We start from the raw sequence: 23,585 nt of genomic DNA, 5'->3' as shown, positions 1-23,585 counted from the left end.
TCCCTCAGCAGAGTAAAAGCTTACAGAGAATATAGGGATGGAAAGGAAAGCATGTTGTGACTCAACCTTCCAACTTAGTGAGCAGTTCAACACCCCTCAGAACTTAGAGTAGGAGGGAGAAAGTACAGAAAGGTTGTAAAAAGGGAAGAAGTAAAGGAGGTTGTCTTGGGCAAATGTATTTTAAAGTTCTAGGTTTCCCCATCTTGCCCATTTTTCCCCAGAAGACTCTGACTCAGGGAATATGCTTTGTGAATAATTCTCTTCTTTCTCCTTCACAACTACTCTCTTGGGATCATCTGACAGTACTGTGTCAGAGTGGTTTCTACACTGAACCTAGGCCATGCTAAACCCTAGGTATGTTTAATAGAGAAGGATTTAATATAGGGAATTGGACTTAAAAATTGTTAGGAGGATTGAGGGAGCATGCTCTAGGCTCGTCCTCCAGGAATCGGGATCTAGACCTAGATTTGACCCACCAAGGGAACTCCTGCTTGTGAGTCACTATCAGATTGAGTCCTCTAAATCTGCTATCTAGGGATCAGTAAGCTGGAATCAAGAAGCAGCAGCTGCTGCTACCAGAACCAGCACCCAGTTAACTGGAAGATGAAACCAAAATGCTCCTGTAGAAACAAGTGAAGGAGACAGAAGTATGATCACTGCCATACTTTGATCTAATCTTGAGTCTGATTCTAATTAGCAGAACCTGAATTATAGCCAAAACCCATCTGCAGGGATTCTGGGAAATGTAGTTTTTAGCTTTTTAACCTCTGCAATTAGGAAAAGAGTAGAATGAAGTTAACATGAGCTACTCCACAGAATATTCACCACACTAACACAAACACCACCATCCCCCTTCACCCTACTCTTTACATATATGAGAAATCCGAGACCCAAAAAGGTTAAAGGACTAGCCCAGGGTCATTCAGTAAATGAGAACGTGGGCTTGCCTAATAGTGAAAGCCCATTGCCTTTACTATTAGGACAAACTCCTATAAAGGGTGAGTAAAAAGCTCCTTTAAGGGAAGGAAGAGTTCCATATTCAGAAAACAGACTTTGGGGGCTTCCCTGGTGGCACAGGGGGTTAAGAATCCGCCTGCCAAGGCAGGGGCACGGGTGCAAGCCCTGGTCTGGGAATATCCCACATGCCATGGAGCAATAAAGCCCATGTGCCACAACTACTGACCCTGTGCTCTAGAGCCTGTGAGCTGCAACTACTGAGCCCGCGTGCCACAACTACTGCAGCCCACGTGCTTAGAGCCTGTGCTCTGCAACAAAGAGAAGCCCCCTCTCGCCGCAACTAGAGAAAGCCTGCGCACAGCAACGAAGACCCAACGCAGCCAATAAATAAATAAATAAATAAATAACTTGATTAATTAATTAAAGAAAAAAAAGAAAACAGACTTTGTCTTCCATATTCTCTTCTCTTTGGGGAAAGGGAAGGAGGAGGTATGAAGAGATGTGGGGTTGAGACTTCTAGGCAAAGGTAGTGATACTGTAGCTTCTGGATTTGGGGCTTCTCCATAGGAAGATGTAGGAAGCATTTACTCTGGAAGGAAGAAACCTCAAAAGCTAGAATTTCTTGAAATTCCTGAGTCAACATATGGATGAACTCAGTTGCCTAGGTGACAGTAGCTTTCCTCCATCTATCTCCCCTTCTCTCGTTGGTGCTTTTATAACCTGCAGAGCTGTCTGGGAGACTACCTTGGTGAAGTACATGCCCTGGTTCTGCCATTGTCCTTCTCCAAGAAGACCAACCAAAATCCAAAAGCTAGCCCCTAGATTTGGGATTACCAAGCTGTTTCTTGTCTGTCCGGGGAAGGTGGGTGAGGAGTAGCTTGGCCTTTTTGAACAAAGTCCTCCTAGAAATGCTATATTTACAGAAACCACTAGGGCCCCCCTGCACCAGAGTGAGAATCTTGGTCCAGAGGGGAGGGCTGATAGGTGTGAACTATGTTAACATACCTGATAAATCAAGCATGGAATCAGCTCTGTTGTCTTTTTCTCATATTTCTAAGATATTTGGTGTTCTACCTGAAAGTTGTGATGAAACTGGTATGTGATCTAGTGCTATCCCTTTGGGGGCTCCATCTACTTCTGTGGCCAGAACCTATTTCTCCCCCCCACCTGGTGTCAGCATGGAATTGGCTGGTATTGTGATGAATCTCTGATTGCTGTGAGGCGGAGCTCATCTCCAAGCTGTTAGCTTGCTTCCACTGATGTTTCCCAAGGGAGCTAAGAAGCCATGCCTTGTTGAAGGTGGGAACTAGAGGTTGAAGGTTCAGACTGAGAGCAAGTCTGTCCATTAAGGCCAGCTTTGTTGTGGGAGGAATATTGACTGTTGTTTACTGAGATGAGTGAAGGTAATTTCCTGGTATTTGAGAGAAGGTAGGAGAGAAACCAAGTTCCAAATAAATTCACTGCATCTGTATTCAGAGGAACTGTCATCAAGAATATCCGTTTTTTTCCCTCCTCGTCTTTTGCTTTTAGGACTTGACTATGTCTTTCCCTATGTACAGAGTTTTTTTTTTTTTTTTTTTTTTGGTTTTAAAGACCTTCAGGGCTGTCTTTTCTGGTTTAGGATTCTATCCATCCCCCACTCTCAGATTTGTTTGTTCCACCCCCTCCCCCCAAATCTTTGGATTTTATCTAGACCGGTACGTAGGTCATGGTAGGGAAGACCACTGGCAAGTATAAATAGGGCTTTAAATATCAAACCAAGGAGGCCATCCAGCTCCCTAGACCTTCGTCTACACTGTGTTCAGCACAGTGCCAACTTTACCTTCCCTACTTGTGCACATTACGTCCTCCTTGCTTTCTGGTTGCTGTATTTCTGAGGAGCAGCCAAATGAGGTGAAGCCTAAGGCAGTACCCCTCCCCCTTACAGTTCTCAGATCTAGAATTCTGCCGTCTTTTCTGTGTTCCTTTCCTCTCCCCTTTTTCCTATTCTCCTTACTCAAGTTCTAGGATCCAAGCTGATGATCATGATGGAACATGGTCTGTGTGGTTGGCCTTCCTGACAGGGAATGCAAGCTTGGAGAAAGTAGGGGGTTCTTAACTTCTTTGCCTTCTCTAGCTTTACAGTGCTCATTTCCTGCTGGGATTTAAATAACCCTATTCCATAAATATGCACTGATCTTGACTGCTCTAACTCAGACCCAGCTCTGACCTAGTTTCATTTTTTTTCAGATTTGAGTCTTAGCAGCTAGTGACCCTTACAACACTCTGTACACTTTTGGCCAAGAGGTGGTTTCTGGCTAGATGAGACGTTCTCTAATGAGTAATGCCTAAGTGAGAAACCTTGGCAGGGGAGGGGTATGTGTCAGAAGGCTGGTCAGGTAGGTAACATGGGTATTATACAGACCTGGTGGGGTCTGTGACAAACTAGAAAGCAAGGTTTCAATTGATCAGCGCCTCTGGGAGTTCTAGGATCTATTCTTTTCACAAGTTGGGAACCTGGATTTTTTTATGTAAAACATCTGAATTATTAGAAAGGTCTCTATGGGGATGCTGGGCAGTGGATTAAAAGGTTCTCTGGGGCCTGTGGGTCTGCCCCTGCAGCTTCTTGTGGATTGCCCATGTAGCTTCGGTTCCCTTGAGCTGGTGCTTAACAGTTTTTCTGGGTTTCGGGGCCAGCTGTGGGAAACACCATCTATCTGTTGCCAACTCTTTCTGTGTTTCTGGTGTTTGTTTTATTGGCTTGGGGAGGGTCAGGTGCAGGGGAGATGTTGAGTAGAGGCACTCAGTGTGATTAAACCTCTAGCCGAGCAGATCTGTGGGAGCAGAACATCGACCCCTGGGAAGTCAGTGGCTGCTGCAGTGGCTGAGCTGCTGTTTGAAGGGGACCCACTGCAGGAATGCTGGCAGCCCAACGCTCTTTCTTCTCCCCACTTTTTACCTCAGCAGCGCCCTCAGCCTCCACCCAAAGGGTCAGACCTACCTCAGGAGATTTTGCTGAGGTGGATTAGAACAGCAGGTTCTTGTTTTTTGTAATTAGATTGAAATTTCTCCAGTGACACAGAGCCCCGCCTCCCGACGACAGCCTCCTTACCAGACGTTCCTTCCCTGCACTGCAGTTCTATCAAGAGCTCTTATCAAGTGGCTGAGGCCCTTTCAGGATTGCACTTCTCAGTTTTAGGCAGGAGAGTCAGTTCCCTTGATGACAACACCCAAGAGTCCCTCCTTCATTGTGGAGGCCTAGAGTGGAGGTGTTCAGGGTTAGGGTGGGGGAATGACTATTAAAGGAAAGAGACTAATAGAGATTGGGTCTAAAGAGGATGCTTTTGAGTAATATTTATCAAGCATTTATAGTCTTTTATGTGTCTGGCATTTTTCTGGTCACTAATAACATAGGAGAATATAGCTCCTCAGGCTAATGAGGAAAAAGGCAGATTCAGCACAGTACCATCAGTCCTGAACATTGGGTGTAGAGGATCTTGAAGGGACTCTGGGCTCTGCCTGTGGAGCAAGGGTGAGGGGTCAGGGTAGTTATACTGTGATTGTGGAGGCTTTGCCCCCACAAAGCTGTTCTCATCTTTGAAGATCCCAAGGCAGAAAACAATTTTAGTCTGTAGTTGCAACACCTATAGTGCAACTTACAGCAACTGTTCTTCCCACCCAGTTCTCTTTGGTGGCTGGGAAATAGGCTACCCTGTTGTGTTAGAGGAGAGCTCTGTTACCCCATTGTTGGAGTACGGCTGTGGGCAGGGGGTTGAACCTTGCTTGGCTCATGCCCCCGGAAAGGAGTAGTTTGAGAGTTGGGGCTCCTAAACAAGACCCAATTGTCCTGCAGTTTGCAGTGGTGGCTGCAGGGCTGGGTGAGGAAGAAAGTGTGAAATTATCCGAGATGAGGCCGCCTAGAGGCTAGGAGTGTTTTGACTTCTCTCTCTGGGCCACACCCTTATGCTTGGTAATAGGATTAGGGCACAGGAATACCAGCAGAGAGAGATCAGACACCTTTCATGGGACTTAACTTCCTGCTTATCTCCCTGGATTCTAAGTCACTCTCTCCTCCCTCCTCACCCCTGTACATTAAGTATCCTTCTAAGGACCCAGAGGTGAGGAAAAGTACGATACCCTTTAGAAAAAGTAGGTTTAAATTAAATGAGTTATAGGTGACAGGGCTGACTTGAAATAACCATGAAAGAAAGTTTAGAAAGGAAGAGTGATTTATAAGGAAGAGTGGCTAGGAAAGAGAGGAACACACAGCATTGTAGACTTGTAGAGTTGGATTATCTAGTTTTATTCTTTCCTTCTACAGAAGAGCTAAGTGATGCCTAGTGAGGTTAGCCTCTTAGAGTCATGTAGCTAATCACCCGGTGTGTCTGGAGACAGACTGTTGCCTCACCTTGTTTGGAGCATGGAGCCTAGCCTTTGACAGTGGCAAGCTTCCACCTTATGGTGGAAAGTGCAGGCTTTGGAATAAAAAATATGGGTTTAGACCCAGTTCTTCTGTTTAATAGCTTTCTCTCCTTGGGTAAGCCATTTAACTTCTGAGCCTCTTGCTGCTTTGTTAAAATGGGGATGATACCTACCTCAGAAGATTGTGAGAATGAAATGTGAGTCAGCCACGTACCTTAGGGTTGAACACATGATAGTCACATATTCGTGTCAGTTCTGAGTCCCTTAAAGAGGGAGACACAGTGCTTCCCTGGTGGCGCAGTGGTTGAGAGTCTGCCTGCTGATGCAGGGGACATGGGTTCGTGCCCCGGTCCGGGAAGATCCCACGTGCCACGGAGCGGCTGGGACCGTGAGCCATGGCCGCTGAGCCTGCACGTCCAGAGCCTGTGCTCCGCAACGGGAGAAGCCACAACAGTGAGAGGCCCGCGTACCACAAAAAAAAAAAAAAAAAAAAAGAGAGAGGGACACGAAGGGACTTGCTTTCTTCCTCTTTCCAACATCCTTTGAATTTGGAGATTTGGTCTCCCAGAGCTTTCTGTATGAAATTTGATGAGTATATGTAGGGGATTTCATCTTGGAAGTGGGCCCCTGAAAAGCATTTTGGAGACAACAAGAAGAGTCTGACCTTTCTCTACTGTGCATTTCCCACCAGGCAGCCAGAAGGTACCCAGAAGAAATTATTCATTATTGCCAAAATAAAAGCTTGCAGAAAAAGAGAAGTGGGAGTTTGGTGAGGGGTTTTGGGGAACTTGGGGTGGGGGGTTAAGAAATAAGAGTTCTCTGAGCCTTTCCCAGAGCCGTTTCTTCTGTTCCACACAGTGAGTGTAGTCCAGGCAGGGGATGGTGCTTGGTCCTAAGCTGCAAGGATAGTTGCCAGCCTCTGTGTCTTTTCTTTCCCCTTCCTTAACCACCTGCTTAAATCCTGACTTGGAAGTAAGAGGCAGCCTCTTCTGTGTGTTGATTCGTTCTTGGCATTTCCGCCAGCACCGCTAGCCTGCTCTCAAGGGAGGGATGGCATTTAGTCTCTTGGACTAAGACCACTTACTAGAACAACAGAGCAGCAGTCCTGTAACTCTGGAGTCTCTTCTAGCCTGGGTGGGTCAGATCGCCCATCTTTCCATTTAGCAAAGACTGAGGAGAAAAAAGAGAGAATTATTGTACTGAATATTTTTTGTGAGTGTTTGATAGAGGTAGCCTCTTTCTCCCCTGACCCTTGAGAAATATGTTGCTTAAAGAAGACTTTATGAAAAATCAGCTCTCCCCCAAATTTATTTGCCTTAAGTAGTTCTGAAGTAATTGTTTGTCTTTTTCCTTGAAGTTTGTTAAAACTATTGCCTCCTTTCCTACCATCTGCCTTTCATCAAAGGTTAAGTTTCCCAACCTCTTCTGTGTTCTTCAGGATTTCCTCCCATTCTGCAGCCTGGGAGCCTCCCACAGGGACCGCGGCTCTGTTAGGCCAGGCAAGTGTGTGTGTAGAATTTACCTGGGGCGGGTGGTTTCCCTGCCAGCAGTCAGCACAACTTGGCAAAAGCTCTTCACAACTGAAAGAATATGAGGACTCCATCTGGGGGTTAACCAAAGCTCTATTTCTTGAGGATTCAGCCAAATTTATGAGAAAACCCCGAATCTGAGCATTGCCACGAGCTCGTTCTTTAGACTTCCTTATTGATGTTGCTTAATCTGCTCAGCAAAATGAGCTGATGTCATCCTTGTGAGTCTGTCGGAAGATTGTTTAACGCCCCCTTCTGTAACCCTGATCTGGTATCTTCCTGCTTGAAAATGTACTTAATCAGGCAGCCAGTCCATGTTAGAATTTGTAGCTCTTCCTGTGAGAGCACTGCAAACACCCCCCAGCCCCACCCCCACCCCCAGTGAGGTATGGACTGTGTGATTTCGGGCATGGTTTTGTTGTGGTGTGAAGAGGTGTTAGCTGCTGAGTTCTGTTTGTCAGCAGAGCTTGACAGACCCATGCTGGCACTCGCTGGGGCTGGGCAACCAATCACAGCTGGAACAGTTATCGTCATGGAATCCCTATGGGCTTCCTCTATCAGGTCACATCCCAAAATAACATTGGGCAGTATTTCAAGTGAAGAAACGAAGGCTTTCGGGGCTGTAGCCAGCCTGGAGTGTGAGATTCTGTGTGAAATAGTTGGACCTGCTCCAGCGCTTTTGATCTGCATGGTAGATGAGCAATAAAATGCATGAAACACGTTGGAAACACGTGAGGAAATTCTCCCTGGCCCTGCTGCTTCCTTGGAACTGGCAGGGCACTGAGTGGGCTGATCCTCACCTCCTATCTCTCAGCAGGATTATGCTTGGAGGAATGCAAGCCCGGGAAAATAGATCTTTCCACTTACAGGGCATTGCTACAATTCTTTCAGCAGTCCTCCTAGAAGACACCTGTTAGGTGGGCTCTTTTGGGAGAACTGAGAACCTGAGTCCTGAAATGCTAAAGGTCGCCCCACCAGGGAGAGAGAATAGGGGCTTGGATTGATTGAACTTTGTCTGTGTGATATGTGTGTTGTAGAAAGCCGAACTTGTTAGGCACATTGAAGTCTGACTCAACAACCAGACATCCGGCTTTTTGTGGAACAAAAGACCTGAAAAACTGGCTTTTTGTAGGGTAGAAAGCAGAGGTGTGTCCTGTGCAATAAAAGGACGTGGAGTTCAGAGCAGTATCTGTTCATGTAGATAGAGGAGGGAGACTTCTTTTGGAGTCTTCTGCCTTTACCACTCCCTCTCATTTCCCAATAAAAACATTTACTGTGATTAACCACTCAGATTGATGGGTATGTCTTACATCTTATACTGTTGTGTGTAGTTGTTATCTCTCATTCAGGGTATTGCTGCTGGTATTGCATTTTTCCATATGGCCCTGACTATATGGTGCCGGTAGAGTTTCTTGCAGATGCCCCAGGGGCGTCACAGAATCAGATTTGTCCAGTCCTTTTGTCGTATAAGTGAGAAAACTGAAGCCCAGCTTGTTGCTAGCTTGCCCAAGGTCACAACTGATAAGTACCAAGAGCTGGGCTTTGGTCTCCTAACTCAAGGTTATTATGCTTTTTCCTCAGTCTATATAGTATCACAGCATAGTGGAAAGAGAAAGAACATAGGCTTTAGGGTTCAGCAGATCTGGGTTCAAAGTCTAATTTCTGCCACTTGCTGGATGGCTTGGGCATGTAACCCCGTCTCTGAGCATCCGCTTGCTCCTTTTCAACATGTTAGTGGTGGTAGTACCTACTTCCAAGAATTGTAGAACATTAAGTAACTCCATAAAATGCCTGACGCATTGTAGATGCTCAAATGATAGTTATTGTTAGTATTAATATAAATGATCTGTTCCTTACTATGCTAACATTCTGGTTCTTAATATTTTTTTAAATCAACTCCCCCCCATGCTGACCAGTTGCCATCTGATGAAAATGAAAGTTTGGGAGACTGGCTTCAAACCAACCAAATGAGAGAGATAAGAAGATTAATGCTGATTCAGGCATCCCAGCCCACGTGGACTGCTGTTGACAGTGATTTACTTAGTGCTTTTTCTCTACGAAGCTCAGGGCACTTTACCAAAACTGACAGCTCTCCTCAGAATGCCTCTGTGAAGGAAGCCACCACAGGTGCCTCCAGGGTCCTGAGAGCCCAACCCCAGGGGCTGCCAGTGGTTTTTTTCGGGCTCCTGGGATCCATCAGCTGGGCTAGGACATTTGCTTGTGTATCTGTGGAGAGCCTGGTTTTTAACAAACGTGTGGCTGAAAGAGCATCTGTAGACCCCACCCTGACCCCATAGCAGTGGTTGGTGGGTTGGTGGGGTTTTTTTCCTTTTTCTTTTTTTTATTGATATATATTTGATATACAACATTATATTCGTTTCAGGTGTACAGTATAACGATTCAATATTTGTATATATTGCGAAATGAGTAACACAATGAGTCTAGTTAATATCGTCACCTGTATAGTTACAGAAGTGTTTTTTCTTGTGATGAGAACTTTTTAAAGATTTCAGATATACAGTTTTATTAACTTTAGTCACCATACTGTACCTTACACCCCCATGGCTTATTTATTTTATAACAGGAAGTTTGTACCTTTTAACCCCCTTCTCTGATTTCTCCTCCGCCACCTCTGGCCACCACCAATCTTCTCTGTGAGCTTGGTTTTTGTTCTGTTTTGTTTTAGATTCCACATGTAAATGAGATCATACGGTACTTATCTTTCTCTGTTTGACTTATTTCACTTAGCATAGTGCACTCAAGGTTCATCCATGCTGTCACAAATGGCAGGGTTTCATTCTTTTTTATGACTGAATAATAATCCTGTGTGTGTGTGTGTGTGTGTGTGTGTGTGTGTGTGTACACACCACATTTTGTTTATCCATTCATCTGTCAGTGGACATTTAGGTTGCTTTCATGCCTTGGCTATCATAAGTAGTGCTGCAGTGAACATGGGGGTGCATGTATCTTTTCGAGTTAGTGTTTTGGTTTTCTTCAGATAAATACCCAGAAGTGGCTGCACCGATTTATATTCCTACCAGCAGTGCATAAGGGTTCCCTTTTTCCACATCTTTGCCAATACTTGTTTCTTTTTGTCTTTTTTTTTTTTTCAAAGAAGATTTTGGGGGTAGGAGTTTATTAATTAATTTATTTATTTTTGCTGTGTTGGGTCTTCATTTCTGTGTGAGGGCTTTCTCTAGTTGTGGCAAGTGGGGACCGCTCTTCATCGCGGTGTGCAGGCCTCTCACTATCGCAGCCTCTCTTGTTGCGGAGCGCAGGCTCAGTAGTTGTGGCTCACGGGCCTAGTTGCTCCACAGCATGTGGGATCCTCCCAGACCAGGGCTCGAACCCATGTCCCCTGCATTAGCAGGCAGATTCTCAACCACTGCGCCACCAGGGAAGCCCTCTTTTCGTCTTTTTGTTAATAGCCATCCTAACAGATGTGAGGCTTATTGTGGTTTTGAATTGCATTTTCCTGATGGTTAGTGATGTTGAACATCCTTTTTTTTTTTTTTTTTCTTCCTCCTCAGTTCCTCAGAAGATCTCCAAGGATATATACCAGATGGAATAGGGGTTCCTCTATTGAAGGCAGCAGAAAGAGAGCAAAGGGGACTTTAAGTTTACCTATACTATCTGAACTGTTTTTACCATGAGAATGTTCACGTTTTACTTGTTTAATTAAAGACAGAAATGTTTAAAACACTTAATTTTTCAAGGCCATTTGAAGAGTTCTTGTCTTATGGATAGACCTTCAATTCCTGTTCTGTTCCAAAATATGCTGATTTCTTTTTCCTCTAAGCAAGTAGCTCTTATTACTAGAAGGTAAGGAATGGAGACAGTAGGAGGGAATGCTGAGGAAAGCTACTGGTCCCTAAAACAGAGCATTGGGTTGTGGTTTCTGTTATAAACCAGGGCTTAACAAGTGGCTTTCAAGGCCTTTTCTGGCCTACACAGTTGGCTCCTCTTGTCATCTTGCTGCCTCTTTGAGTTTACTCTCCTTGGTTCAGAAGCTAGGTGTCCCTGGTACAGCTTAGCCCTCAACGTGGGGAAGGAATCCTCCTCTTTTGGGGTGAACCCAGGGCTCTTCATAGCTCCTGGGACTTTAGTCCTTTGAGAGGAAAGAGGCCCTTTGGTGTTACCTAGAAGAGGGCTTCTTGAGTTCTCTTGCATGCTGGGACTAATTCTAGTTGCAGTTTGAAAGCATGCTATGGTATACTGGGTCTGCTTCTTAGGAAAGCTAGCATTTTCTGACTTCTCAGCTAACACTGAGAGCTGAACACAGACACAAATGCACACCTACCTACCTGCCTTGCCTTCAAGGCAAGCTTTGTTCCCACAGAACTCAGCAGAAATACTCCCAGCCTAGTTAAGTAACCAACTGGTTTGCAAAAGGTTCAACCAACCTGGATACCTAGGGGAGAGCCTAAGAGGTGCTCTTTGCCTTTTTTTTTTTTTTTTTTTTTTTTTTGTGGTATGCGGGCCTCTCCCGTTGCGAGGCGCAGGCTCTGTACACGCAGCCTCAGCGGCCATGGCTCACGGGCCCAGCCGCTCCGTGGCATGTGGGATCCTCCTAGACCAGGGCACGAACCTGTGTCCCCTGCATTGGCAGGTGGATTCTCAACCACTGAGCCACCAGGGAAGCCCATAAGAGGTGCTCTTTGATCTCCAGTGTTACTGTCTGACTCCAGGGTCAGAATCACCTAGAACTGATCTTTCCAAGGTGAGCTTGTTGTGGGAATAGGAATAGACTCAAATCAGGCCATTTTGGATTTCCTTCCTCTTCAGCTGTGTCTCTTTAAGAGAACTGTTTTCTTAACTATTTGAGTGTTAGGGTTTTCACAGACCTGAGCCCGTACCCAAAGCTTTCATTCTCTCTTCAAGGTACAGTTAGTTTCCAGCCTGAAGTTAATGCGTGATGTTGAGCCCATGGTATTGCTAGAGAGTGAACTTGGGGTTGGGGGTGGGTTGGGGGTGCATTTCCTGGGGTGAATATTTTTATTTTTATTTTTTTGCCGTGCCACGCGGCATGGGGGATCTTAGTTCCCTGACCAGGGATCAAACTCGCACCCCCTGCAGTGGAAGTGTGGAATCTTAACCACTGGACTTCCAGGGAAGTCCCTTTTTCTTTTTTTAAATATTTTTCATATTGAGCTTCTGATTGCTAATCTTGGGGTTTACTGACCTAGAGTGAACTCTTTACCGATTAATTCAAGACAAGCACAACCTCCAAATAAATACCAAATTCTCATTGAAAAACTTAAAACTAGGAAAAAAACTGGGTTTGTTCAGTTGGCAAACATTTGTTCATCCCTGTTGTTGGCCAGGTGTTAGGAATGTAGTCCCAGACCCTCTTGGCAGTTAAAGAATTGTCTGTGCAATATATCCCTTTCTTACCTCCTACCCCTTATGTTTTAAAGTATGGTAACTTGGAGTGAGTTCTTGGTAAATGTAGGTTATAATAATTTGATGGAGAGGGGATCTGTGAACGTTGCCCAAACTTGCTAACATTTTCTTATAGCTCCTGATGCTGTCCTGGCAGTGTTTTGTTACGTTTCCCCGTTGGAAAAGAACTGAAGGCTCACTGAAAGAGCTGCTCTCTTATGACTGTAGAAGTTGGGGCTGGGAAAGAACATGAAAGTACTAAATGTGCTTCTGGTAGATAGACCAGGGGTCAGCAAACTATAGCTTGTGGGCTGGTTACTTTTTAAAATTAATCAATCAGTTAATGGCTGCATTGGGTCTTCGTTGCTGTGTGTGGGCTTTCTCTAGTTGCGGCGAGCAGGGGCTACTCTTCGTTGTGGTGCGTGGGCTTCTCATTGTGGCGGCTTCTCTTGTTGCGGAGCACGCGCTCTAGGCGCGCGGGCTTCAGTAGTTGTGGCACGTGGGCTCAGTAGTTGTGGCTCGCGGGCTCAGTAGTTGTAGCTCGCAGGCTCAGTAGTTGTGGCACGCAGGCTCAGTTGCTCCGCGGCATGTGGGATCTTCCCGGACCAGGGCTCGAACCCGTGTCCCCTGCATTGGCAGGCGGATTCTTAACCACTGCGCCACCAGGGAAGTCCCTAGTTACTTGTTTTTATAAATAATGTTTTGTTAGAACACAGTCACATCCTTTTGTTTATGTGTTGTCTGTGACTGCTTCTGCACTCTGGTGGCAGAGTTGAATAGTTGTGACAAAGACTCTGTGGCCTTTAGAGTCTAAAGTATTTTCTCTCTGGCACTTAATAGAGAGTTTGCTGTATGTAAGCTGTAGTATCACGACTGCATAAATGTGTGCAGTATATTTACTTTGGGTTGTTTAAGAAAAATGTTGATCGTGTAGTAGGATTGTTGAAAAAAGAATCTTTCTGCCTAATACTGCTAATCCATGTCCTTGTGTGTATGTTCCAGGATCTGTCTGGTTCAATAGACGATCTCCCCATGGGGACAGAAGGAGCTCTGAGCCCTGGAGTGAGCACATCAGGGATTTCAAGCAGCCAAGGGGAGCAGAGTAATCCAGCTCAGTCTCCTTTTTCTCCCCATACCTCCCCTCACCTGCCTGGCATCCGAGGCCCTTCCCCATCCCCAGTTGGTTCTCCTGCCAGTGTTGCTCAGTCTCGCTCAGGACCACTCTCGCCTGCTGCAGTGCCAGGTACCCTCGAGTTCTGACCTTTGGGGAGAGGGAAAGAGGACTGGCCCCCAGCAATATTAGGGAGCCACAGCCTTCCACTGGCAGAGAGTTTCCCTTCAGCATTTGAAGAAGGGAGATGGGAGCCCCTTTGCTGGGTCATTTTGTGAATGGGATACTGGGAGGTTCTTGGCCTTCTCAGAAGCCATTTCCAGTTCTAACTTGACCTTCTGGCTAGAATTTCCAGGCTTAGCCATAATTGGCTTACTTCTTTCTCTGTCTGGAGCAGGCAACCAGATGCCACCTCGGCCACCCAGTGGCCAGTCGGACAGCATCATGCATCCTTCTATGAACCAATCAAGCATTGCCCAAGATCGAGGTGAGAGGCTGGGCTTCAAGGGAGGGGGGAGCAGGGCAGAGGCAGACCTTTGATTGATTGTCTGTGCAACAGCTTTTGGAGAGAACTGTATGAGCATGAAGCTTAGGACAATCTCAGCAGCAGGTTGTGAAGTTAGGATGGGCTTGGCCATCTTGGTGGCTCCAGAATTATGTTCCCCCACAGTCATTCTTTGTTGGTCATGTGTTTTGTTGGATTTTCCCCCTACATTGCGCCTAATTTGGTCAGCAAATACTAAATACTCAGCATAGAATCTTTACCCTTTAAATCCTATGTCTTTTTTGGGGGGTGAGGGGGGGTCCTTGCTGTTTGTTTTTTTCAATCCTCCATTTAGTAGAAACAGTTGGCATGCCCTAGTTAATGGCTGTGTCACTTTTGAGGGTGCCTAAAAGAGCACGTAATTATACAGCAAATAAGAGCCCCCGTGCAAGTATTTGCTAAAGAAAACGTAGATGGTGAAGTCCTAGGGTAAGGGAGAGCATCTGTTCCCATTGTATTGAGGTACTAACTGTATGGACACTACCCACAAATAGGTTACATGCAGAGGAACCCCCAGATGCCCCAGTACAGTTCCCCCCAGCCTGGGTCGGCCTTATCTCCACGTCAGCCTTCTGGAGGACAGATGCACACAGGCATGGGCTCCTACCAGCAGAACTCCATGGGGAGCTATGGTCCCCAGGGGAGTCAGTACGGCCCACAGGGTGAGTATACTACTGTAGGAGTACATGGAGGTGAGACGAGAAAAGAGTTCCTTGTTTGATATGCTGCTCTCTGGGTTATTAGAGTAGAACTATCTTTTGCCTTAAATCCACCAAGGCCAGGCCCTAAAGTAGGGCAGGACTGACATCATGGGAAAGTCCTTGAATATCTCTGAGCCTCTGTTTCATCTGTAAAATGGGGATAAGGTATTTAGCCCAAGACTGAGCACAGACACTTAGTAAATGGTAATTATTGGTTATTAAACTTTTTTGAGTAAATTAGTCCTACTAGAGTAGATCTTTGCTCAAAATCAGCCCTAGATAGATCTAAAGCTGAATTTCTTAAACAGAGCATGGAAGATGAGTATGTAGAAAGGAAAGAATTCTGGGAGTTGAAGGGCCTGGATAGCAGCATAGCCAGCCTTCCCTGCCAGACAGCCTTGCTCTGTGCTGTGCTGTCCTTAAGATGAGGGGACGACCAACGCCTGCCTTTAAATGCTCCTGGCCCCCCCCACTTTTTTTGTTTTTAAATGGATCATGAAGTGTTGTTGTTGTTGTTGTTCAAAGAGACCATGAAATTGGTCTCTTTCCAGACCAAATATTGAACGATTCCCATTGTTTGTTATCTTTGGAGTTTTAGAGTTGAGTGTTATTAGTGAGTTGCTAGTGAGTCACTAACCAAGTCTCTGCATCTTCTCTCCTTCCCCTCCCAGGAGGCTACCCCAGGCAGCCAAACTATAATGCCTTGCCCAATGCTAACTACCCCAGTGCAGGCATGGCTGGAAGCATGAACCCTATGGGTGCTGGAGGTCAGATGCATGGGCAGCCTGGCATCCCACCTTATGGCACACTCCCTCCAGGGAGAATGAGTCATGCCTCCATGGGCAACCGGCCTTATGGCCCTAACATGGCCAATATGCCACCTCAGGTTGGGTCAGGGATGTGTCCCCCACCAGGGGGCATGAACCGGAAAACTCAAGAAACTGCTGTCGCCATGCACGTTGCTGCCAACTCTATCCAGAACAGGTAAGGCCTGGGAAGTGAAGAGGGAGGGTATCAGTGCTAGGAAACTCATTGTAGAGTCATTTAGGTTGTTGAGATACTTCTGGAACTAAATCATGTTATCTTGGTAAATATGCATTTTATTGAGAGCTCTTTAGAAAACCAGGTTTCTTTACAGTGAAAAATACAGCAGAAATGCTGATTTGTAAGCATCTTAGATTGGTATCAAATTTCACATGACCAGATATCATATGTAAAGAACTTTATAAAGTATACATTATTTTGACTAGTAAAATAAGTCTTCAGAGTTTATTTCTTCTGCCAGTTTAGCTTCTTGGTTTCCAAAAGGATTTTTTTTAATGCAATTTTATTTATTTATTTATTTGTTTATTTATTTTTGGCTGCGTTGGGTCTTTGTTGCTGCACGTGGGCTTTCTCTAATTGTGACGAATGGGGGCTACTCTTCGTTGCGGTGCCCGGGCTTCTCACTGTGGTGGCTTCTCTTGTTGCAGAGCACAGGCTCTAGGCACGCGGGCTTCAGTAGTTGTGGCACGTGGTCTCAGTAGTTGTGGCTTGCGGGCTCTAAGAGCGCAGGCTCAGTAGTTGTGGTGCACGGGCTTAGTTGCTCCGCAGCACGTGGGATCTTCCCGGACCAGGGCTCAAACCCGTGCCGCCTGCACTGGCAGGCAGATTCTTAACCACTGCGCCACCAGGGAAGCCCTCCAAAAGGATTTTTAATGATTCACATGATTTGGATCTACGATGTAAGAAATGGAGGATGGTGAGGTTGTGGTTTGCCATTTCTCCTACTCTTCTGTGTGGTCCTGTGTATTTGACTCTGGTGCAAAAGTGCAGAAGGCTCATGTGATTTGGTTTAATGACTTCAAGATTCATCTCTTCTTCCTTGACCACTGACTTCAGTGACCATGATTCTACTGTTTTTGAAGATTCTGTCTGCATATCCCATTGTTGGTGCCTACAGTTCTTAAAGTGACTCTTACTGGGATGTTGATGAACCATGGTAGTGATTGACTGTAAAGAGGTGGATTTGGTAGTACTTCAGAATGAGGGAAGCACAAAGTTTGCAGTAGGCCCATCAAGAAAGAATACAAAGAGGAGTTCCCTGGTGGCCTAATGTTTAGGATTCTGGGCTTTCACCGCCATGGCCCTGGTTCAGTCCCTGGTCAGGGAACTGAGATCCTGCAAGCCGTGCAACGTGGCCAAAAAATAAATGTTTTTTGAGGTATAATTTTAAAAATAAAATAAAATAAAAAGCATGCAAAGCCCCTCCAGGTGCCATGCTAGAGTAATAAAATTGAGCATTTAATCTAGGCCTTTTGCCATAGTGAGGGCCCTTAAATGGAAACACAGCTTGACTTTGGAGATGCCTTAAAAGGAGGCAGTATTTAAGAGACACCATAAGACTCCATTCTTCAAGGAGTGTATCCTTTAAAATTGAGCTATGATTTCCTTTTGGGAGCTTGCACCCTCTTAGAACCGTTTGTGGGTGGTAGAAGATAAGAATATCTCTGTGCATGGCTGTGGTTTGCGAGAGCCATAAACTTTTTCCTTGTAAGCCTAACTAGATGATCTTGGCTCACACAGCCCTATTTAGCTCAAGTCCAAATCTGAAAGCTTAATGTCTCTAACTCTTGTCTCTCTCTCTCACACTTTGCATCTTCTTCCTCAGGCCACCAGGCTACCCCAATATGAATCAAGGGGGCATAATGGGAACTGGACCTCCCTATGGACAAGGGATTAATAGTATGGCTGGCATGATCAACCCTCAGGGACCCCCATATCCCATGGGTGGAACCATGGCTAACAATTCAGCAGGTAAGTCCTAGTCATTGTTCACCCCAGGGATTTCTTCCAAAGTGATCTTCATGTCACAAACTTATTGGACTTTTTTCTCTTTTATAGGGATGGCAGCCAGTCCAGAGATGATGGGTCTTGGGGATGTCAAGTTAACTCCAGCCACCAAAATGAACAACAAGGCAGATGGCACACCCAAGACGGAATCTAAATCCAAGGTAATGATTTATATCTTGACGCCCTCAACTTTCTGTCCCATCCTTTCAGTGATAGGAAGGGAAAAGAAGAGAGGGTGATTAGATTCCAGCCTTTTATGACACCAACTAGATAATCTTGGAAAAGGGTACTGTCGCCTCTTCTTACCATGAAGGGTCCCAGGATAATAGTTCACTGAATTAGGTTTGAGTTAGCCTAAGGGGTCCTAACTTAAATAACATGTTCTCACAGCTGTCTGATATGGAGGAAATGCCAGACCTGCAGAGTAGAATTCTCTGCACTGCTCTCTCTGAAACTGTGACCCCTGTCCTTATGCATTGATAGATGGTGTATGCCATGGGGGACTAGTTCTTCTCTTCCTGGACCTTACTCAGAACAGCAGGAATGGTTGGTGCCCTACATTCTATAAAGTAGGAGACAAGGCAGGTGGGGTTTTGGGTCCTTGGCCTCTCTTAGGTTGGTCCTGAGTGTGCTTTCGGTTGGGCTGTGTGGCATTCTGGGGACCTGCTCAGTATTTAAGTCATTTAAAATATTTCGGCCATTTGTCATACCTCATTTTCCCTATCTTACAAAGTAGGGGAAATAAAGATCATAGCTGCCATCTCTTGTGGACGTTCACCTCTGGCTTCCAGACCCTTTAGTCATCCTTATGTCTTGGATGGGATATCCATAGCCATTCAAGCAGGACCCTTCCTTTCTTGAGAGGAGGAAGAGTTCGTTTTCATTTTAGTCGGTTGCCTCAAGGTCATGTTTTGTGTTTCTTGAGTTCTCTGAAACAGTCTGTAAAAGTGTGTCCACGCTTCTGGGTAGTAGTATGGGAGTAGTGACATTGATGTCAGGTGGCCAAGGGTTTGACTCTCAGTCCTGCTACTTAAAAGCTATGAGATCTTAAGCATGGCCTCCTTGTACCTGCTACCTTATCTTTTAAGAGAAGGATAATTTATAGTACCTAATGTGTAAAGGCCTCTAGCACAGCACTCAATACATAACATATAGGCAGTGTTAGCTTTCTTTCTCTACAGAAACATCTAGCTCCCTTTTGGTTTTTGTGAAGGCAGTGCAGATGTTAGTGACCACCCCAGAATGAGAAGCTTTACCACTGCCCTAATCAAGGGATTTCTAAGACCCCTAGCATAGGCTTTGAATCTGACCAGTTCCTAAGAATCTTGACCTGCCCCTTTCAGAAATCCAGTTCTTCTACTACAACCAATGAGAAGATCACCAAGTTATATGAGCTGGGTGGTGAGCCTGAGAGGAAGATGTGGGTGGACCGTTATCTGGCCTTCACGGAGGAGAAGGCCATGGGCATGACAAATCTGCCTGCTGTGGGTAGGAAACCTCTGGACCTGTACCGCCTCTATGTGTCTGTGAAGGAAATTGGTGGATTGACTCAGGTGAGTGCCTGGCCCTTGGCTTCCCCTGTGGTTTCAATAAGCCTCTCTCTAGGCACTCAGTGGCATCACTGGTGCCATGCATCCCACAGGCACATCACCCTCTCCTGCTGCTCTCTGAGTCGCATACTGACAGACCAGGGAGCTCAGGCCTTCCAGAGATAAGGCAAAGGGAGGAGGCTGAGACCTCCGTGGGTAGTTTAAAGTATTAGCATTAACTTACCATGTGTCCAGAGTCCCCCTGGGTTGCAAAAATCGGGCAAGTCTGTGGGCATTCTGATTCCATGGCAGGCAGTTTGGAGTAGTAGACAAGGGCAAGGTTCAGAGATGGGTCTGGTTTTGAATTCTTTCTTAGCCACTTACGATATATGTGACCTTAATCAAGGTGTATAACTACTCTGAGCCCTTGTTTTTCTTCTTTGTAATGTAGGGACAGTGTGTATCCTGTTAAGACTGTCGAAAGCTGGGGATAATCAAACAAAGCTTTAAGCAAGATTTCTGCCACATAAATAGGTCTACAAGATGGTACAAGGGAAGCCAGAGTAGTTGCTGATCCTTTCATTCTAGGAAGCTTCCCAATAGAGATGGGATTTCAGGAGCTATTAAATAGAAATAGTTGATGAAGGAAGAAGTAGGTGGGAAATTGTGTTCAGTCACTCTGTATAGGAGACATAAGTGATTGGGTTAACCTCCACTGAGCACCACCCTGAGCCTTGCGCCTGCCCTTAATAACTTATATCTTTGTTTTACACTCAGCCCAGGAGTCAAACAGGTGAGGCAACGCTGGCAGACAGCCCACTGTGCCTTGCAAACTTTCCTCCTATGTATGTTCTGTAGTCATCATACCAGGAGCCTGCTATTGGATCTGAGTGTGTGGCTGAGCTCAGGGGGAGGCGTCGTGGGGAGGGGTGTATTCCAAACCTTCTAAATCAGAAGAGAAAACAGCTGTCACCAGCAGAAAAGAAAATGATTGGAATGAAGCCAACCAACAGTCAGTTATGAATTCCTTCTCCCTCAGGCTTTATTCCCCTCCCCCACAAAAGGAAAACAAAATAAAACAAGACACGTGCACACCACCACATAACGAGCGTGGGAAGCCGAGCCACAGCAGGCTTCTGAGGTGACCCTGGGTTCATTCCTGCCATTCTCCCTGGTATTGAGCTCTCGTAGTCAGGGCTCTTCTACCTGTAGCGAAAGGGGGCATTGGGTTAGGTTTGGCAAACTGTTGATTGTGTGGGCTTTTGGATTCACTGGACCTAAGGTGAAGTATAGAGGGAATCCCAAAGCCTGGGTCTGTCTTCCAGTTTGCAAAAGGTTGCCAACCTTTTAGATGCAGTGATGTGATTGAACTCTAAAGACAGAGTTCAGAGGAGAAAGAGTGCTGTTACAAGTTAGTTTGTGAAGGCTCCAAGAAGGCAAAAGATGAGTCCTGAGCTTTTCTGAAGGATGAGTAGGGTTTAGGTAGAGGATGGGGGTGGGCCATTCCAGGTGACTGGCCCAGATGGCATGCTGATGGGAAAGAATCTCGAGTATACCCTACCAGTGCCACCTCAAACCTTCAAGACTCTGCTCAGATAATATTGCCTGCTCTAGGAAGTGTTCTTCTAGGTTGTTCTTTTCTTTGCTTCCTTATCACTCTTCTGTGGTGTCACAGGTACCAGACCAGCAGGTATCAAAACATATTGAACTCCTTGTGGATTGGGACTGGAAAGCCAGTGTTTCTAGCCTTGAGAGACAGGCTTATCACATGGTGGATGAATAAACAATACATGAAGGAGACTTCCCTGGCGGTCTAGTGGTTAAGACTCCACGCTTCCACTGCAGGGAGCATGGGATCCATCCCTGGTTGGGGAACTAAGATTCCTCATGCCGTGCAGCGTGGCCAAAAAAAAGGAATACGTGATGAAGGAGACCTGCCTGGCTAAAGCAGACAGACCAAGTGTAGGGTCTGGGGGACTGGTCTTGATTGGTGTGTGCTGAAGCTGAGGAGAGGAGGCAGAACTGTAGGCCGGCCACTGGGAAGGGGCAAAGAAGTTGTAGGGTCTGAAGCATCTCCCGGACAATCAAGACAGTGACTGCTGAGGGAAAGGGGCTTGTAGTTATATGTCATTGAGATGCAGGGAGCAGTGACACAGAATATCAAATTTGCAAGGAGCCCCACACTGAGAAAAAAAATCAGATATGAAAACCCCCAGTTTGACAAAGTAAAAGTCAAGCAGGGTGGTCATTGATATTGCCAGACGTCTCCATTTTATAAAATGTTAGTTTTTATCAGTGCATTTAAAATATGATTTGGATCTGATGGTGATTTGTACATCATTTCTCAGCAGTACACTTGTGTAAAGCAAAGCCCATACCTTCTGAATTCCATTCTCTCTAATAGTGATGTAAAGTTTGCCCTATTTTGAATAAGCACTATCTGAACAGTTGCAGTGATCTGTGGATAAAACCTGCTGAGGGTAGAGGGAAGCCATGGATATGATGTTTATTGTGGACTCTCCACTAAGCAACGTTAACTTTTGTGGTTAACTGAGAACTATATCACAAGATGAGTACCTGGTAGCCTGATGGGGTTTGGGGTATGTGGTCAGGAAGACCAGATGGAAGATGTACCCCCAACTCTTCTGGTTGGTTGTACAGGTCAACAAGAACAAAAAATGGCGGGAACTTGCGACCAACCTCAATGTCGGCACCTCAAGCAGTGCTGCCAGCTCCTTGAAAAAGCAGTACATCCAATGTCTCTATGCCTTTGAGTGCAAGATCGAACGGGGAGAAGACCCTCCCCCAGACATCTTTGCAGCTGCTGATTCCAAGAAGTCCCAGCCCAAGATCCAGCCTCCCTCTCCTGGTAAGGATTGGGTGAGCAGCCTCACCAAGGCTCACCCTTCGAGGGTAGCATTCAGTGGACTTGAGGACACGGGGAGGGGGAAGGGTAAGCTGGGATGAAGTGAGAGTGGCATGGACATATATACACCACCAAATGTAAAATAGCTAGCTAGTGGGAAGCAGCCCCATAGCACAGGGAGATGAGCTCGGTGCTTTGTGACCACCTAGAGGGGTGGGAGAGGGAGGGTGGGAGGGAGGAGATATGGGGATATATGTATATGTATAGCTGATTCACTTTGTTATACAGCCGTAACTAACACAACATTGTAAAGCAATTATACTCCAATAAAGATGTTTTAAAAAAAGGAAAAAAATAAAAGGGTAGCATTCAAGGGTCCAGGTTCCTTATTCACTAGTGCCTGCCACCAGGGTTGTGTGCTTTGCCCTGTCCTACCACAGAGCTTAACAGGTTGGCAGAGTAAAGAGCAGGCAGTGGCGACTCCCTTGGGAGATAGTTTGCAGCAGCCCTTAAGTTTTAATTTTCATTGTGCACCTGGCGTCTTGCCAAATGTTTGTAAACTAGTGAGTGGGAGGGACACCAAAGGAGTCAGGAAATCTGACAAATAGCAGTGAGGCAGGGCCATCTGGGAGCTTTGGCTCACTGATGTCAGCGCCTTAGAATGCAGCTCAGACTAGAGCCCTGAATTCCCCAGGGAGCTGAGATGGTAATGAATGGGAAGGAGGGGGTGGGGAGGGAACATGAATGGAGCTCTCTGCTGGGAGTGCCTCTGCCCACCCTCCTTTCTGAGAGGAGGATGGGCCCTGGACAAGCATGGGGAGGGAAGAAGGCCAGGGCTCCTAGAGGTGGGTGTAAACACATGCGCCCTGGTGTTGACCTCTGAGGGTATAGTGAGTGCCTGAGATGACTCATCAGCTGGGGAGGCCTAATCAGTGGGGTATCTGCTGCTGGGAATGGTAGCTAATGGAAACATTAATTATGGGTAGTTCTGTGCTCATCAGCTTAAGGGAACATTTGAAACTGCACAGTGACACTGGATTAGATGCTTGAGAATAGGAGTTCCTAGGCTCCTACGGTGTTCTGCAGGTTTGGGGCAAGATGGAACCTCCCCACCCAGCATTCCAGGGCCTCTTACTGGGAGATTGTGTACCAACATTACAAGGTGTAATAGGTTAGGTAGGGTCCTTGGGGGAAGTAAAGAAAAGTAGTCAGGGAAGCTGACAGACTCAAGGAATCACCAGCATGTTGATGGCATCGCCACACCACTTCTGGTCTCCAAATGTGAACAGCAGCAAAAAGCAATAGCGCTCTCAAATTTCCTTCTTTATTACTAGCCTTGCAGATCCTCTCTTGAGAAGGGTTATTTAGGTCTTAAAGAACCCTAGTTCTAGCCTTATAATGATCTGCTTCAAAGAGATCCTAGGGCATTTGTGTGTTGCTGTGAGAGTTAAACACTTTTCCTGCTCACCCTGCATCTCTGTCCACAGCGGGATCAGGGTCAATGCAGGGGCCACAGACACCTCAGTCAACCAGCAGTTCCATGGCAGAAGGGGGAGACCTGAAGCCACCAACTCCAGCATCCACACCACACAGCCAGATCCCCCCCTTGCCAGGCATGAGGTAAGGCCTGGAGCAGGGACAGGTGGTTTGGGGGATCCTGGACAGAAGTGCATGAGCTCCTGTGCAGCCCAGGGCGGTCCCTGCTCTGCCTGTCCAACCAGGGACTCCCATGT

General features: G+C 46.1%; 1 protein-coding gene across 2 annotated transcripts in view; it reads left to right on the top strand.

Annotated features, from left to right (window-relative positions):
- Positions 1-23,585, top strand: part of ARID1A (AT-rich interaction domain 1A) — a 71,647-nt gene that overhangs the window by 40,020 nt on the left and 8,042 nt on the right. For both annotated transcript variants that reach the window (XM_059070244.2, XM_059070243.2), the window contains exons 5-13: positions 13,272-13,512; positions 13,778-13,867; positions 14,419-14,586; positions 15,297-15,609; positions 17,276-17,421; positions 17,509-17,618; positions 18,801-19,010; positions 21,648-21,855; positions 23,340-23,472. In XM_059070244.2, coding sequence (XP_058926227.1) covers positions 13,272-13,512; positions 13,778-13,867; positions 14,419-14,586; positions 15,297-15,609; positions 17,276-17,421; positions 17,509-17,618; positions 18,801-19,010; positions 21,648-21,855; positions 23,340-23,472 — 1,619 coding nt within the window. The remainder of the gene's footprint in view (positions 1-13,271; positions 13,513-13,777; positions 13,868-14,418; positions 14,587-15,296; positions 15,610-17,275; positions 17,422-17,508; positions 17,619-18,800; positions 19,011-21,647; positions 21,856-23,339; positions 23,473-23,585) is intronic.

The sequence above is a fragment of the Kogia breviceps genome, chromosome 1 (assembly GCF_026419965.1).
Source record: "Kogia breviceps isolate mKogBre1 chromosome 1, mKogBre1 haplotype 1, whole genome shotgun sequence".
Classification (NCBI taxonomy): Eukaryota; Metazoa; Chordata; class Mammalia; order Artiodactyla; family Physeteridae; genus Kogia; species Kogia breviceps.
The sequence above is the reverse complement of the archived record's forward strand: the minus strand, read 5'-3'. Positions and strand labels throughout refer to the sequence as shown.